Source organism: Phyllostomus discolor, chromosome 2 (genome assembly GCF_004126475.2).
Source record: "Phyllostomus discolor isolate MPI-MPIP mPhyDis1 chromosome 2, mPhyDis1.pri.v3, whole genome shotgun sequence".
Lineage (NCBI taxonomy): Eukaryota > Metazoa > Chordata > Mammalia > Chiroptera > Phyllostomidae > Phyllostomus > Phyllostomus discolor.
Genome location: NC_040904.2, coordinates 9474326 through 9488776, shown reverse-complemented (window position 1 = coordinate 9488776; position 14451 = coordinate 9474326). Strand labels below are relative to the sequence as shown.

At 54.6% G+C, this 14451-nt stretch overlaps 1 protein-coding gene and 1 non-coding gene across 5 annotated transcripts in view; both read right to left on the bottom strand.

Annotated features, from left to right (window-relative positions):
* Positions 1 to 10372: 10372 nt before the first annotated feature.
* TRPM2 (transient receptor potential cation channel subfamily M member 2) overlaps positions 10373 to 14451 on the bottom strand; it is a 50799-nt gene continuing 46720 nt past the window's right edge. For all 4 annotated transcript variants that reach the window (XM_036017493.1, XM_028505244.2, XM_036017492.1 and 1 more), the window contains 4 exons: positions 14183 to 14288; positions 13297 to 13398; positions 11771 to 11887; positions 10373 to 11299 (listed from right to left, as the gene is read on the bottom strand). In XM_036017493.1, coding sequence (XP_035873386.1) covers positions 11174 to 11299; positions 11771 to 11887; positions 13297 to 13398; positions 14183 to 14288 — 451 coding nt within the window. In that variant the 3' untranslated portion in view covers positions 10373 to 11173. The remainder of the gene's footprint in view (positions 11300 to 11770; positions 11888 to 13296; positions 13399 to 14182; positions 14289 to 14451) is intronic.
* Positions 14176 to 14229, bottom strand: LOC114491226. Its single transcript, XR_003684031.1, has one exon. It is a non-coding gene; the product is annotated as a Z6 small nucleolar RNA (small nucleolar RNA).

The window sequence follows — 14451 nt, the reverse complement described above, 5'->3', positions numbered from 1 at the left end:
GGCGGAGCCTGGACGACGCGGGAGTCAAGGCGAGGGGTGGAGCCTGGGGCGCGACTGTAGAGGCAGGACCGAGCAGGGCGGGGAGGTGGGGGGATGCGGGGGGGGTAAGGGGGGACCTGGGGTGTACCCAGTGGCAAGGAGTGGGTCGATGCTGGGGGTGGATCCTCTGGTGGGTGTGTCTCGGGGACTGTGGGCGGGGCTGTGGGGACACTGAGCCCCGCCCCACCCGGTTCCACCCAGCTTCGCGCGGTGGGGCGAGTCCCCTCCAGACGCTAGTACTTGGAGACCCTCTGATCAGCCCAAAGCCTTTGCGGTGCGTTCTTCTTGCTGTGTGTCCCTCTCAGGCCTGATGCCAGCGGCCCTCAAACCTGGTTAGTGGGGTTAGGCCTCCGCCCACTTGAGTCCCCTCCTGCCCCAGGACCCTTACTGCCTCCCACCCCCGGCTCAGCCCCCCACCCTCTGCGTCGTAGGCTGGTGCTTGTGGGCCTTGAGGAGGGTAGGGAGTGTGGAGGCGGGGCACTTTAAGCTAGGCCTCAGAGCCATCCTAGACCTTTAAGAAGCAGCTTTATTGTGGTGTAATTGATATACAAGAAACCACATATTTAAATTTGATACCTTTCGACATTTGTATAGGCTCATGAAACCACCACCATAATTCATTCAGTACATACCCCCGTGCCTCCCCTGCCCTGCCCCTCGGCACTCCCTCGGTCCCCCTACCGCCTGGCAAGCACCGTAGATCAACTGTCATTTCTTATCATTTATTTAGGTGGAATCACAGGCATGCACCTTTTTGTCTCGATTTTTCATTCAGCATGTTATTTTGAGCTCACCAGCGCTGGTGCGTTTATCAAGCTAACTCCTTTTAGTGCTGACTCGTCAGCCCTCCCGCGTTTGTCCCAACTGGCGTATCCCTTTACCAGTTCATGGTCATTTGGGCTGTTTCCAGTTGTTACCTATTCCAAATAAAGTGATACAAACACTGTGTGCTACCTCTGTTTGGACAAATGCCCCTATTTCTCCCGGGTAAACATCCAGGAGTAAGATGGCTGGGATGCATGTAGCTGTGTGTTTGGTTTGAAGGAAGCTGACGGAATGATTGTGTGACCTTCCGTCCCTGCCGATGGCGTGTGCTCACACCCACACCAGCACTGGGCACACGGTCAACCTTTTACATTTTAGGCATTCTAATAGGTGTGTGGTGGCATCTCGGTGCGGTTTTCATTTGTGCTTCCCCGGTGACTAGTGACGTCTCGTCCTCTTCTTACATGTACCTTCATCTCGTCCTCTGTGTATTTGCCATCTCCTTTACGGGAGTGCTCCGTTCCGATTTTTTACCCACCTTTGGGTTGTTTTCCTACTGTTACCTTTGGAGAGCTCTTTATACATTCTGGATTCAAGTCCTGCTTCAGATACATGACTTGTAAATATTTTCTGTGAGTCTGTGGGTCATTTCCACAGGAAGTTTTTAATTTTGACAGTCCAATGTATCAAGTTTTTCTCACACAGATCATGCTGTTCATGTCATATATGAGAAATCTTTGCCTAACTGAAGTTACAAGGGCTTTTATAGTTTGGCTTTTGCATGTGGGTTTATTCTCCAGCTTGAACTAGTTTTGGTGTATGGTATGAACTATAATTCCAAGTTTATTTTTTTGTGTGTGCCAGAGTGCCAGGACCGTTTGCTGGAGAAATTATTCTTTCACTAGTGGATCACCTTTGCACCTTTGTTGAAAATCAGTGGTCCTTACATGTATGAGTCTATTTCTCTACCTCCTCTGTTCAATTGGCCTATTTGCCTATTTTATGCCAATGTTCCAAGCTGTCTTCATTGCTTGAGCTTTATAATAACTTTTGAAATCAGGAGGTGTTGAATATAAATTTTCCAAATGTGTTCTTTCATAAAATTTCTCTAGTCATCCAAGATCCTTTGCATTTCCTCATGAATTTTAGAATCAGCTTGTCAACTTCTACTAAAAAAGCCTAGTGGGATTTTATTTGGGATTGTGTCAAATCTATATAATACTGGCTGTGGGGTTTTTGCAGCTGCCCTGCACACTGTGAGAAAGTGCCCTTCTGTTACTTGTTTGCTGAGAACTTCTATTAGGAACGGATGTTGGACTTTGAGAGAATTAACGTCTTGACAATATTGAGTCTCCAATTCATGAACATGGTATATCTTTACATTTACTTGGAGTTTCTTTGATTTCTTCCATCTGGGTTTTGTAGTTTCTGGCTTACAGATCTTGGACACTTTTCGCCAGATTCATCTCTGATATTTTATTTACTATAAATAGCATTTTTTTTCAATTTCTGGTTTTTAATTGCTAATATGTAGAAACAAAGTTGATTTTTATATTCTGGTCTTACCTTTGCTAAATTCACTTGTTATTTCTAGTAACTTTTTAATAGATACCTGAGGATTTTTCTATCTATACAATTATGTTTTCCGTAAATAAAAAGATTATGACTTCTTTCTCTCCAGTCTGGATGTGTTTTAAATTCATTTTCATGCCCAATTGCATTGGCTGGAGACTCTAGTTTAATACTGACCGTGAGTGGGAGCACCTGCCCTTCTTCCTGGTCTCAGGGGGAAGCACTCGGTCTCCCACCATTGAGGACAATGCTGGCTGTGGGTTTTGTGCAGCTGCCCCTCACAGTGCGAGGAAGTGCCCTTCTGTTACTTGTTTGCTGAGGGTTTCTATCAGGAATGGGCGTTGGACTTTGTGAAATGTTTCCTGCATCTATTAAAAATCTTTTTTAAAAAATATGTTAATACGGTGGATTACACTGATTGATTTTCAAGTGTTAAGTCAACCTTCTCTCCTTGGGATAAAACACAAGAAATCTTTTTCTAACTCAAAGTCACGTGGTATTACCATTTTATATGTTGTTACATTATTTAATAGAGATGGAGATTCTGAGGCTATTTGTTTTCCTTGATTGAATATTGATGGTTTGTCCATTTATCTAAGTTGTTGGATTTATCAGCATAAAAGTTGTTCGTAATATTCTGTTATTAATCTTTCATTATAAAATAATGTCACCTTTCTCATTCCTGATGTTGGTAGTTTGTGTTTTCTCTCTTCTTTTACTGATTAGGCTGGGCGTCTGTCAATTTTATTGATGGTCGCAAAGAGCGAGTTTTCAGTTTCATTGATTTCTCTACTGTTTTCCCTTTTTTATCGGCTTCCACTCTGATCCGTATTCTTTCTTTTGCTTCCATTGGGTTTAACTTTCTCTCCTTTTTCTGGTTTCTTATGGTGGAAACTAGATCACTAATTTGAGACCTTCTTCTTTGTTGTAAGCTATGAATTTCCCTCTATGTCAGGCTTTAGATGCATCCCAGAAAGTCTGATATGTTGTATTTTCATAGTCATTAAGTTAAAAATATTTTCTAATTTGCCTTTTGATATTTTTTGAGCCATTGATTTAGAAGTGTGTTATTTTGTTTTCAGGTATGTGTCTATTTTCCAGAGATCTTTCTGCTTTTTATTATTAATTTAAATCTATTGTTGTCAGAGAACACACTCTGTGTGTTTTGGACCCTTTTAAATCTGTCCAGACTGATTTGATGGCCCAGAATATGGCCTGTGTTAATAATTGGTATGTGTACCCTTAACTGTGAACTATATTGTTGCTCAGCGGAATGTTGATGAGGTCAAGTCTGCTGAGTGTTCTTATTATGACTGACTTCCTGCCCACTTGCTCTGTTAATTACTGAGAAAGGGATGTTGCAGCCTCTGACTATGATTGTAGATTATCTCTTTCTCCTTGCAGTTCTGTTTTTGCTTTGTGCATTTTGAAACCTACATGCAGATTGTGTCCTCTTGATTAAGTGGCCACTTTATCATTGTGAAGTGACCCTTCTTACCCCCAGATTCTTTATTTTGAACTCTGCTCTGACACTAACAGCCAATCCAGCTGTCTTTTCATTGAGTTAGCATTGGCTAGGGCCGGCTGGTGTAGCTCAGTGGATTGAGCACAGGTCTGAGAATCAGGGGGTTGCTGGTTCGGTTCCCAGCTGGGGCACATGTCTGGGTTGCAGGCCAGATCCCCGGTGGGCGGTACTTGGGGGACAACTGCACCTTGGTGTTTCTTTCCCTCTCTTTCTCCTTCCCTTCCCCTCCCTTTAAAAACAAATAAATAAAATCTTTTTTTAAAAGTTAGCATGGGCTACCTTCTTCCATCCTTTTACTTTTAACCTCGAGCATCTTATGTTTAGTTTTTTCAGGATTTCTGTAGCATCCAAGTAGCTTCCTTAATACACTGACTTCCTACAAAGGGGGAAATAATAATAACTTTACAGTGAAGAAATCCAGCAGAAACCACCTCACTTTGTGACCAAAGTTAATAGCACTAGTATAAGGCAGACAGATGTCATGGCGCCCTGGGGGAGTTGGCTGAGACAGCCACAGCATCACTCTGGTGGCATGCTTGCCCCCAGACGCACACTCTGCAACTGTGAGAGCACTCCAGGCACGCTCTAATGGAAAGACCTTTACGAAGTGACCGATCAGCACGCTCCAAAAAAGGAGAGGTTATAAAAGACAAGAAAAGCTTGAGTGACAGTTCTGGGTTAGAAAAGACTAGCGAGAAACAACTAAATGCAGCGTGGACCCTAGAGTAGATGAGGACCCTAGTGACACTGAAGAAGGCCTTGGCGATGTCCCGGGATGTCTGGCTTCGATGACTCGCGGTCAAAGGGGCAATCGGTGTCGTCAGGCTCCAGTCTGTCTGTCTCTGTTTCCTCCCCACTGGTCCCTTATCCCCTTCTCCTGATTTCCTTCGGATTGAATATTTAGTCCGTTTTCTCCCCTTAGTTGTCTTCTCCTTTCTGTAACTGTCACTGTGCCATTTCGGTGGCTGTGTTAGGGGACAGCGTCCGGCAGCCACTTCTCGTCGAGATGCTTCGCCAGGCCACCGCCAACCACTCCGGATGTGGGAGGGCCCTGGGGCCGCATGCCCCGCCCCTCGGGGCTGCGCTGCTGTCCTACAGCTTAGGTACGCTCTTATTTCTGCCTTAAACAGCCAGCTACCTTTTTTTTAAGGATTTTAATGTATTCATTTTTAGAGAGAGGGGAAGGGAGGGAGAAAGAGAGGGAGAGAAATATTGATCGGTTGCCTCTCGTATGTGTCCAGACCAGGGACACAGGCTGTAACCCAGGCAAGCGTTCCTACAGGGAATCGAACCGGCGACCATTTGTTTTGCAGAACGACGCCCAGCCAACCAACTGAGCCACATTGTCAGGGCTGGCCAACTACCTTTTAAAGAGAATAAAATACTGTGAGCCGTGAAGCCGTTAGTATGTTATGGCTTGGGCAATTGAAGAGGTACTAAAGGGAGTCCCCAAATTATGGAATGTTTTTAATAATTAAATTAAACAAATTATGTGGTGAGTGGGAGGGGTCCGACATTCAGAGCTTACAATGTACGTTTCTATTTGTGAAAAGTTCAAGGACCGGCAACACTCGGGAATGGTGGAACTTAGGACGGGGGCGGGTCTCAGGGCTCGGTTCAGAACACCTCAGGCCAGGTGTTCTGAATCTCAATCTGTGTGCTGCTTGTTCACGTCAGTAAAAGTCCCATCAAGTCACTCACCCCGGAAACGTGTGCAGCGACTAACAGGTGTCCTGACCTTGTGCCCCTGACCGAGCAAGGGGAGGGGCAGGTCAGCTGTTCACGGGAGATTCCAGGTGTCAGTGATGTGCACGTTGATGGCTGGGAGGGTCAATCAATGCCAGGTGCTCATGAAAAGCTGTGTGTCGACCTGTCCTCCCGGCTCTTGGTTCTGCGGCCTGCCTGCCTCTCGAGTGATGGCATCAGAGCGTCTACAGGCGGCTCTGGCCGCCAGCCAGACCCAGGCTGCAGGGCCCTGTGCGAGCCGGGCTCCCTGTCCACGCCAGACCACAGGCCAGTGTTCCCAAACACACCAGGACCCTTCTAATGCCATCCTAGCCACGTGGTCTGCCCACCGGGCCGCCCTTCAGACTGTAATTGGACTCTGAGCGGATTATCTTGCCCGTTTATCCACCAGGAGTCCAGGCTTCGTGGCCCGAGGAATTGAATGCGGCGTGGCAGCTGGGTAATTGCCTCCCCACCGGGGAGGATGTTTTGCCGGGCGAGGCTGGAGTGCTTCTCCTTGGGGAGACGTGAGGAGGAGCCGAGCCTGCAGCATCGCCAGGGCCAGACGAAGTCAGGCGGACGAACAGAACATCCCGGTGAGTCCCCGACACTGCCCTCCCCACACACAGACTGAACAGCGGCCTGGGCGGGCCCCTCTTCGGGCCACGGCCAGCCGTCTAGGTGTGTGCTGGCTGCCCGCTCTCCTGCCCTGCCCTGCCACCGTGCTCGGCTCAGCCATCTGCAGCCATCTGCGGCCCCAGCCCCCACACTGACCCCACCGGCCCACGGGGACCTACAGATGGAACCTCAGGCCTGTCGGGCATCGTGAGGGCAGCCAGCTGACAGGCAGGGCCAGGGCAGCTGACATGAAGAAGCAGGGCGAGGGCAGCTGGTGGGGTGCCCACGGTTGTGTGGGAACCGAAAAGGCAGCCATAGGGCACCCCACGCCGGTCAGAGAACCTTCGTGGGTGGATTGCCTTTGGCAAAATTGTCCCCAGCAGCTTTGGCCACACTGAACCTTCCCCTACATGCAGAGAATTCCTAGGTCTCTCTGAACTCCCGGAGCTCCTGGAATTCTTGGTTCTCTCCACCTGCTCTTGAATACGCAGACAGGAAAACCAAGAGGAAGAGCAGCAATGGTTCCCCTTCCCGGCTTCCCAAGATCACCGAGCCTGAGTGGTGGCCCTCTGCTTGCACCCAGCCACCTGGTCCCTCCCCAGGCCCCTGCAGAACCGAACTGCTTGCTCTCCTGGCTGCTGCTGGGTTTTCCTGCAGGGAGCAAGGGCTGCCTTCACTTCCTCTAGTAGTTCTTCCAGAGGCCCATTGCCACAGGCTCTCCCTGTGTGCTCCCACATACACACTCATTCACACATACGTGTGCACACATACACACACCCAGAGCACTCGCTTCTTACTCTTGATCCAAGTGGTCTACGCTTTATCCATTGTGTTGCTCTTTCTCAAGAACTGCTTTTTTAAAAATGCCGATTCTTTGTTTTCTTTTGTTAAATTCTGCCTTAGCCCCTGAATGTATGTTGTAACTCACAGGTGGCACACGCAAGGCCCTTAGGCTGAATCCGGCCCTCCACTTTGTTTTATCTGGCCCAGCACCTTGTTTCCACCTGACAGCAGTGCCGAGCTCTCTCTTAGCTGTCTTAACAAGTTAAGAGCAGTTACATTGACACAGTCCTAAACTTACATGCGGCCCTTTGAAGGCAGCTGTAAAGCTGATAATGGCCCCCCGTGAAAATGAGTTTGACACCCCTGTTATAGCTGGTGTTTGAGCTTCTGGAGTGGTAACTTTAGACACTTTGCTTTCAGTCTTTTGATTTTTAAGTAACCATACACAGTTATAAATGTTCCTCTTGAGACTCTCCAGCCACATCCCGCAGGCTGTGACAGAGGACCTGCTCGCTGTCTCGCTTCCACTTTTGCTCCCTACCCAAGGTCTTGGGGTGGGGAGCAGGTGTGGAAGGGCGGTCCCCACAGGGCATGGCACCCCGCTGGCTTTCCCTGGACCACCCCAGCTCACAGCCCTGTTTGCCTCGGTCCCCGGGCAGCTGAGAGTGACATGGGACCAGGTGCAACCAGCATCTGCTGTCCCGATAGAGACACCGCCACCACTCTCTGGGGCTCCTGCCGGGGACAGGCAGCTCCGAGGTGAGCAGGGAGCCGCTCGAGAGGGCAGAAGGCCGAGGGCTGCGTTGGCTGGCAGTGCCCTGTCTCTCCTCCCGAGCTGGTCAGGCGACTGACTGGTCACTCTCTAAGTGTACCAAGAGGATGCAGTCACCTGAAACCACTAAACGTGTTTTCTGTCCTCTTCTGCTGTGTGCCCACGTGCCGATGCCACTCTTCTAATGGTGCGGCCAGGGCGTGGCCTGGGGGACAGGCTGCCCGTGGGAAGTCGCTGAGGCGCCCTGGCTGGTGGGACTGGCACCCAGGGTTTATGACTGTCCCTCCCATGTGTGTCTGAGAACCAGGTGTCTCCCCGGACCTGCGTGTTGTGGGGGCAGGTGCAGAACCACACACTCACACAGAGAGTACACGTGTGCAACATAGAGGTTTACGTGTGTGTTGTGCCTGTATTTATATGTTGTACAATTTGTTATACAAATATAAATATATGTTATATATTATACATATAATTGTATATACCTAAATGTATGGGCAGGTTATACATCATTTATATATATAACATATCATATATTTATATGCAAACACATGTACGCACATACAGATAGCTGTGCATATGCACCCACCACACAAAGACACATGGAGTGACCTTCACCACATTAATGGCGCTGTTCAAACTCTGTGCTATTTTCATTTCTTTTTTTGCTGCTTTTTAAACATTTTTAATTGTTTATTGTATTTTTTGCATTACCATTCATCCCCCTCGCACCCCCTCCCCGAGCGATGCCCACGCTGTTGCCCATGCCCCCGAGTCCTTTTCCTTTTTGCTCAGTCCCTCCGCCCATTTCTCTTCTCGACTCCGGGATTTCTGAGAGTGGATTGCTGTGGCTCTGTCGGCTTCTCCTTGACGTTCTATCAGTTTTGCTTCATAGGTCTAAAAACCTGTAGTGTTAGGTGGATGGCGGTTCACAAAAGGGGTATCTTCTTCATGAACTTACACCTTGACCAAACACTCCTCTTTGTCCTTAGAAGACCGGGTCGGAGCCCCGGGCCCTGCCGGCCGGTGGCACGTGTCCACCCGCCTTCCTTCCTGGAAGCGCCTGCCCCATGCCCCTGCCCTGTGTCGTCAGCCCGTCTTTCGTTTCAGGTCAGGGAGAACAGTGGATAACAAGAGGAATCCGCCGTGTTGGTTTTTATCTCAATGTGAGAACCAGGGCTGGTGTGAGTCACCGTCACCCATGTGCTGGGGCTCTCTCCCAGCGCTTTGTTTTTATTTCGTGTTAACCATCCTGCGTTGGGGTTTTCTCTCCCTGGCCTTGTCTCTGGTTTTCCCTTTAGCCCTGGAGGCTGCAGCCAGGCCTCCGCTTCCGTCCTTGAGGCTGCCCAGACCTGCAGGGCCCCTGGTTTCCTGCTGGCTCCCCCCGCCCCGGCCCCCCCAGGTCCACCACCTTCCCCACGCTGCACTGCAAGGCGCACGAACGACCCTGAGCTGTCGTTAGACTTTCTTCTTCTCTTGTGCCTTGACAGTGGTGCCACTTAGCATACATGTTAGTGGTTCCTCTGCTCACCACGGAGCTCGCCCTGCACAGGTGGGCGTGCGTGCGCTGCGCCGAAGGTCCCCGTCCCTCCCACGGACGCCTGTGCTGAAGCCCGGGCTCCCGGTGTGGCTGTGCCTGAGCCGGGCCCTCGAAGGAGGCAGCTGACGTTAAATGAGATCCTGAGAGGAGCCCTGAGGCGACGGGGGTGGGGTGCTTAGGAGAGGGGAGGACACGGAGGACAGGCCACGTGAGGACACGAGGCAGAGGCCTGGCCAGAAGCCAGCCCTGCTGGCAGCCTGACCCAGACGACCGGCCCCCAGGACTATGAGAGAGCTGCTGTCTGTGGTCGGAGCTGTCCCGCCGGGCGCATTCGGTGACGGCAGCCGGGCCGTCGGTGTGTCTGGGTTTCTGTAATTCATCCTTGAGAAGTTCTCTCAGAAAGGACGTGTGAGTGACACATTTTCTGTGTCGCTACAAGTCTAAAATGTCTTTATTGGGTGCGTCCGCTGGAACTTGAGTTTGGCTGGGTTTATGATGCTGGATAAAAAACCAAGGCCTCACGGTGCCTGAGCAAGCGCCTGCAACGTTGGGGGAGCCAGGCCGAGCGCCCAAGGGTGCCAAGTCAGCGCACCCAAGGGTGCCGAGTCAGAGCTTGGGGGGTGCTCATGGGAGAATGAAGAAGAGGGAGTGGGCCCTGATGGGTGTGGCTCAGTGGGTTGGGCATCATCCTGCAAAGTGAAAGGTCGCCAGTTCGATTCCCGGTCCAGGCACGTGCCTGGTTTGCGGGCCAGGTCCCCGGTTTGAGGTGTGCTAGAGGCAACCAACTGAGATGTTTCTCTCCCTCTCTTTTTCCCTCCCTTCTCCTCTCTCCAAAAATAAATAAAATCTTTAAATAAAATAAAGAAGAGGGAGTGGGGCGGGGGGGAACGTGGGGAGCCAGCCACAGGAGACGTCCTCGGGCCACGGGAAGCTCGGCTGTGGGCTGGCGGACGGTTCGGTGGCCCCGACACAGCCCCTGACCACTGCGCATCTGTAACTTTATTGGCAGGACGCACAGAAGAGCTGGCCAGGTGGCATGGGACAGTGAATTTAATGTCAGGTTCAACAATATTCCTGGTCCTGATGTTCCTGGTGGTTTATGCTGATGGGTTGTGACTTGAGACTCTAAAGGGGGTGCCCCCTATCGGTGCCCACTGCCCACGCCTCCCTGCACTCACAGAGAGCGGGTGGAGGGAGAGCTGTGGGCAGGAGAGCCCCGCCTGGGTCCCCGGGCCATGCGAAGGCAGGCGCGCTCCGCATCTCTGGGGAAGGCCTGCCCTCACCAGCCTCCTGCCCTTGCTCGGCCCCGACAGTGGCCTGGACTGTGAACTGGGGTTCCGTGGTGCCTGCCTCAGGCAAGACGAAGGTCCGAGTCAGGTCCCAGTGGAGGCAGAGGCCTGAGGAGGGGGCCACAGGGGAACCCCAACTCTCCAAAGGACAGCAGCCCTGGGCCGACGCTCCTCTGGTCAGGGACGCGCTGCTCATGTCGAAGGCCGAGGCCGCCAGGAGGCTCCAGTCCCCCAGCTGGCGGGCGGCCAGCTGGGGAGAGGCAGTGATGGCTGGCGGGGTCCCCATGGCCACTGCAACCCTGAGGAGATGCCAGGTGACTGGAGCCAGCCCGTGCCCTGCCTGGGCTCCCTTCTCAGGGCGCCTTGCCGCCACCCTCTGGTTCACGAAATCGTCTGGCGGGCAACTCAAGTTGGCTCTGAGGGGTGGCAGATTCCCAAACCACACCACACCGGGCCCCTTGTCTGCCCAAGGTCCCCTTAGGCTGTGTCCTGTGCCGCCTAAGTCTCCGAGGGGCCGGGGTCGGACCCGGCTTGCCTGAGCTCGCGGGTCAGTAGTGAGCCCCGAACAGAGCGGCCACCTTCTGGAGGATGGCCTTGTGGTTGGTGTACAGCGGGATGCGCTTGTCCACGACCTGCCATCGGACGGACATCCCTGGGTCACTGGTGTGCAGGTGCTGCAAGGACAGAGGCACATCCTGACCCCGGAGCCACCGCACCTCCACCCAGACCCCTGGCACAGCGCCACGCCCTCCCATCTCTCTGGGCCTCGCTGTGGGTCTTGCCTGCGCTTTTATCACAAGGGAGCAACACTCCTTCGGGCCCAGCTCAGAAAACGCCTGCGAAGCCCTGGAAACCCTCCCGTGGGAACAGGGCAGGCACCTTAGTCTGAGGTGTCCTGTCCTGCAAGTAACACCCTGGGTTTGTTCCCTAGGACCTCGTGGTCCCAGTCCTGAAGGAGGGACATGCACGATGGAGCTAATTTCAGGGGGCAGTATCCCATAAAGGTGTACAAACCGGCCTCCCCTGATGCAAGCTGCAGGCCCCAGGAGGACCCCGTCTCAGGGTCCCTGGCCAGCCCTGGCCCTGGCCCAGCAGCCCCGCATTGCCCCCTCCTGGGAGCCTCCCACCCAAGCCCTGCCCCTTACAGAGTTCAGCCGCTTCAGCTCCACGCTGCTCTGGTCTGGGAAGTGGATGCTGACGGCCAGCGTCTCGATCCAGGCATTGTCCGTGTTCCGAGGGTCATCCACGTAGCCTTTGTACACCTGAGAGGCAGCGCTGAGTGAGCCGGGCCAGTCCACCCAGTGGACCCTGAGCCCTGTTGGCTTCCTTCCAGAGCAAGGGACGTCACTGTCCCCAAGCTCTGTCCTCCCAGGGACACTCTGAACACAGCTGCCCACGGCACCCAAGCCCGTGGCCTGGCTCTCTCCCTGGCTGGGGCCCCAAGAGCTCACTCGGCTTCCTCTGGCCTGACATCAGGACCCACCTGGACGGTCCTGGAAGGGTTAAAAATGACCATGGGCCTTGAAAACGTCAAGTAAATAAGTGACAGTCGCCCAACACCAGAGGCTGCATGCTGTGCGACCCAGTTAGCAGAAATGCCCGGAACGGGCAAATGCAGAGACGGAGAGCAGACTGTGGTGCAGGGGCTGGAGGAGGGGGGCCGCTGACGGGGCGCAGGGGCTCCCCTGGGGGGTGGAAATGTTGTGGAATTAGAGGCGACGGCCACACAGCACTGCCGGTGGGCTTCCTAAGTGCCCCCGAACCGTTCGCTTCGAAAGGGCTGGGTTTGTGCTGTTGGATATCACCCCAAAAAGTCCGCTGACTAGCTCACAAAGCCAGGGAAAGGGAGCCGGCCGTGTCCCGGGGCGCAAACCAGGGCACATGGGACAAGCTGCGGGGACCTGCGGGGTTCGCAGGTCAGAACCGCCCAGAGCAGCCGTCGCCTGTTTCACCCCGACAGGCGGCAGAAGCAGGACCGGCGACAACGCGGAGGCCACCTAGAGGACTGTGTGAGCACGTCCCAGCACAGAGTCCACATAGGCTACAAAATGTTGGGTAGTTGTGAAAAAGAGCAGGGAGATTTGTGTACACGGGCCTAAAAATAGGCCATCGCCAGCTGAGCGGAGAGGCCGGGTCCGCAGAAACGAGGCTGCGCGGCCCTTTCTCGCTGCGGGCGCGGGCGCGAGCTCCGGCGCGGACGGGGCTGGGGTGGAGCCCGCTCAGGCGCGCGAGAGAGCACACAGGTGGCGTGTGCGCGTAGAGGTGGCTTCGCTGTTCGCGCTCACCTGGCTGCCTATGGCTGTTCTAGCAAACACATGCTGCGTGTGTGACCGAGAAAGGACTCAATACGGCAAACAGGCCCAACAAAGGTGTGAGGACCCAGCTTCACGTCCCCCACAGGGCTTGGAGAAGCTGGGGCGCTGATGGCCCCAGATCCCTCCGCCCTGGGACGCCCAGACCGTGAGGGTCCCCCACGAGGCAGCTGTGCTCAGGGAACAGGGGAGCTTGGGGAGGGGAGGCCGCACTCTAGGCTTGTCCTCTGGCTTACAGCGAAGACACTCGGGACAGAAGGGGAAGGTGAGGAGGCTCCCGTGTCCCCCTCCCTGCTTGTCCTGCAGCCCTCACCGCCAGAGCACCACGGGACTCGGGACACACAGGAGGGCCGCCCTACCTGCGTGCCCTGCTCCAGCAGGCTCTTGAAGGATGGCCAGAACTCTTTCTGAAGGACCTGCTTCAGCTTCCGGGGCAGCACCTCTCCGGGTTCCTGGGAGCCCTGAACAGAGACAGAGGAGGAGGCAGGTCGGCCACCCTCCACTGGCCACCTGCCCGGCGCGGGCAGCCGGCCAGGCCCCCAGAGCTGCAGGCCGCCCAGCGCCTGGCAGCCCGACTGTCTCCAGGCTACAGTGACATTGCCCAGAGCCCCCTGCCCACGTCAGCCTGTTCCACAGCAGGGGGTGGGGTCAGAGGCACAGCCCTGGAGGTGGGCAGGCGGCACGTGCGGCATCCGTGTAGGGTAGCCGGTGCCCCGACCTCCACCGCCCCGGCCGCCATCGGGAGGGCGGGCTGTGTTTTCATCACCTGTTTGCCTCCCTCAGATCTCTCAGCTCTGCTCCGAGGCCACCTGTCCCTGGACACGGCTCCTCCCCACCTGCCACCCATCTGGGAGACCCTGCTCGTTACCCAGAGTCCCTCACAACCCACGTCATGTCCATCCTGCCTCGGCCACCTTGGGGACACCCCGTCCCCACCCCCAGCTGTGGCGGCAGGGCCTGCGTGGGCTCCGCAGACACCCCTCTGTGCCCAGTGCCCAGAGCTGGTCCCCCTCCCTTGGGGGCCCTGGGGGGCGTGGCTGCAGAGGTCACGTGCAGAGCTGCTCAGCGCCCCGGAATCCGTGCCGGGGCCTGAAGGCTGCGGCACTGCCCGGCTTTGTCATTGAGAACCAGGGACAGAGTCCACGCCAGCTGGGGCAGAGGCCGCGGGTGGGGGCTGCTCAGTCGGTGGGTGGAACGGACAAAGGACGAATGACCAGGGGGCGGATGGGAGGTCTGGCAGCTCACCCCTGGCAAGGCCCAGTGTTCTGAGAGGGCGTGCTTCACCACCAGCACTTCCAGCACTTTCTTGATGCTTCTCCGGCAGATGGCGCCATCCTGGTTCCTCCTCCACCTGCAGAGGGACCGGCTGGCACTCCCTCCCCCAGGCTCTGCGAGGGCCCCACCCCCAGCCCCGAGGACCCACCCCTGCCCTCCAGACCCAGCCCGTTTCCCTCAGGGGCGTCCTCCCTTCTTTCTCCCAGGACTGCTGGGAGGGCTAGAACAGCCAGCCTTCG